This window comes from Eimeria mitis, genomic scaffold (assembly GCF_000499745.2).
Source record: "Eimeria mitis Houghton genomic scaffold, Emh_scaff110, whole genome shotgun sequence".
NCBI lineage: Eukaryota > Apicomplexa > Conoidasida > Eucoccidiorida > Eimeriidae > Eimeria > Eimeria mitis.
The window spans coordinates 27,689-28,102 of record NW_013567588.1 but is presented as its reverse complement, the minus strand read 5'-3'; the positions used below and the strand labels follow the sequence as shown (position 1 = coordinate 28,102).

The following is a 414-nucleotide window of genomic DNA, read 5'->3' as shown; positions in this document are numbered from 1 at the left end:
TTAGCAGCAGCAAAGGAAGTGGCAGCAGCAGCAGCAGCGAAGACGCACCCCTCTGCTGCTGCTGCTGCAGCAGCAGCAGCAGCAGCAGCAACTGCTGCGCCCCCCCTAAGAACAGCATCGCTGACGGCCCTGCATGCACAGAGCTCGACGCAGAAGCACATCTACAGAAGTACGTTCTAGGGTTTAGGGTTTAGGGTTTAGGTGGGTTAGGGTTTAGGGTTTAGCAGGGCTAGGGTTTAGGGTTTAGGGTTTGTGGATTGGGGTTTATGGTTAAGGGTTTAGGGTTTAGGGTTTAGGGTTTAGGTAAATGCCGAAGGTTTATGCGACTGTGTTACACTCTTTCTGTGTCTGTTGCTGCTGTTGCTGCTGCTGCTGTATCTGCTGCTGCTGTTGCTGCTGCTGCTGCTGCTGCTG

The 414-nt window shown here is 53.6% G+C and overlaps 1 protein-coding gene across 1 annotated transcript in view; it reads left to right on the top strand.

The window, feature by feature from the left end:
* EMH_0082790 (uncharacterized protein) overlaps positions 1-4 on the top strand; it is a gene marked incomplete at both ends in the record, with an annotated part of 2,110 nt that extends 2,106 nt beyond the window's left edge. Inside the window, one exon of the mRNA XM_013494301.1 lies at positions 3-4. Within this exon, the coding sequence (XP_013349755.1) occupies positions 3-4 (2 nt within the window). The remainder of the gene's footprint in view (positions 1-2) is intronic.
* Positions 5-414: the final 410 nt, after the last annotated feature.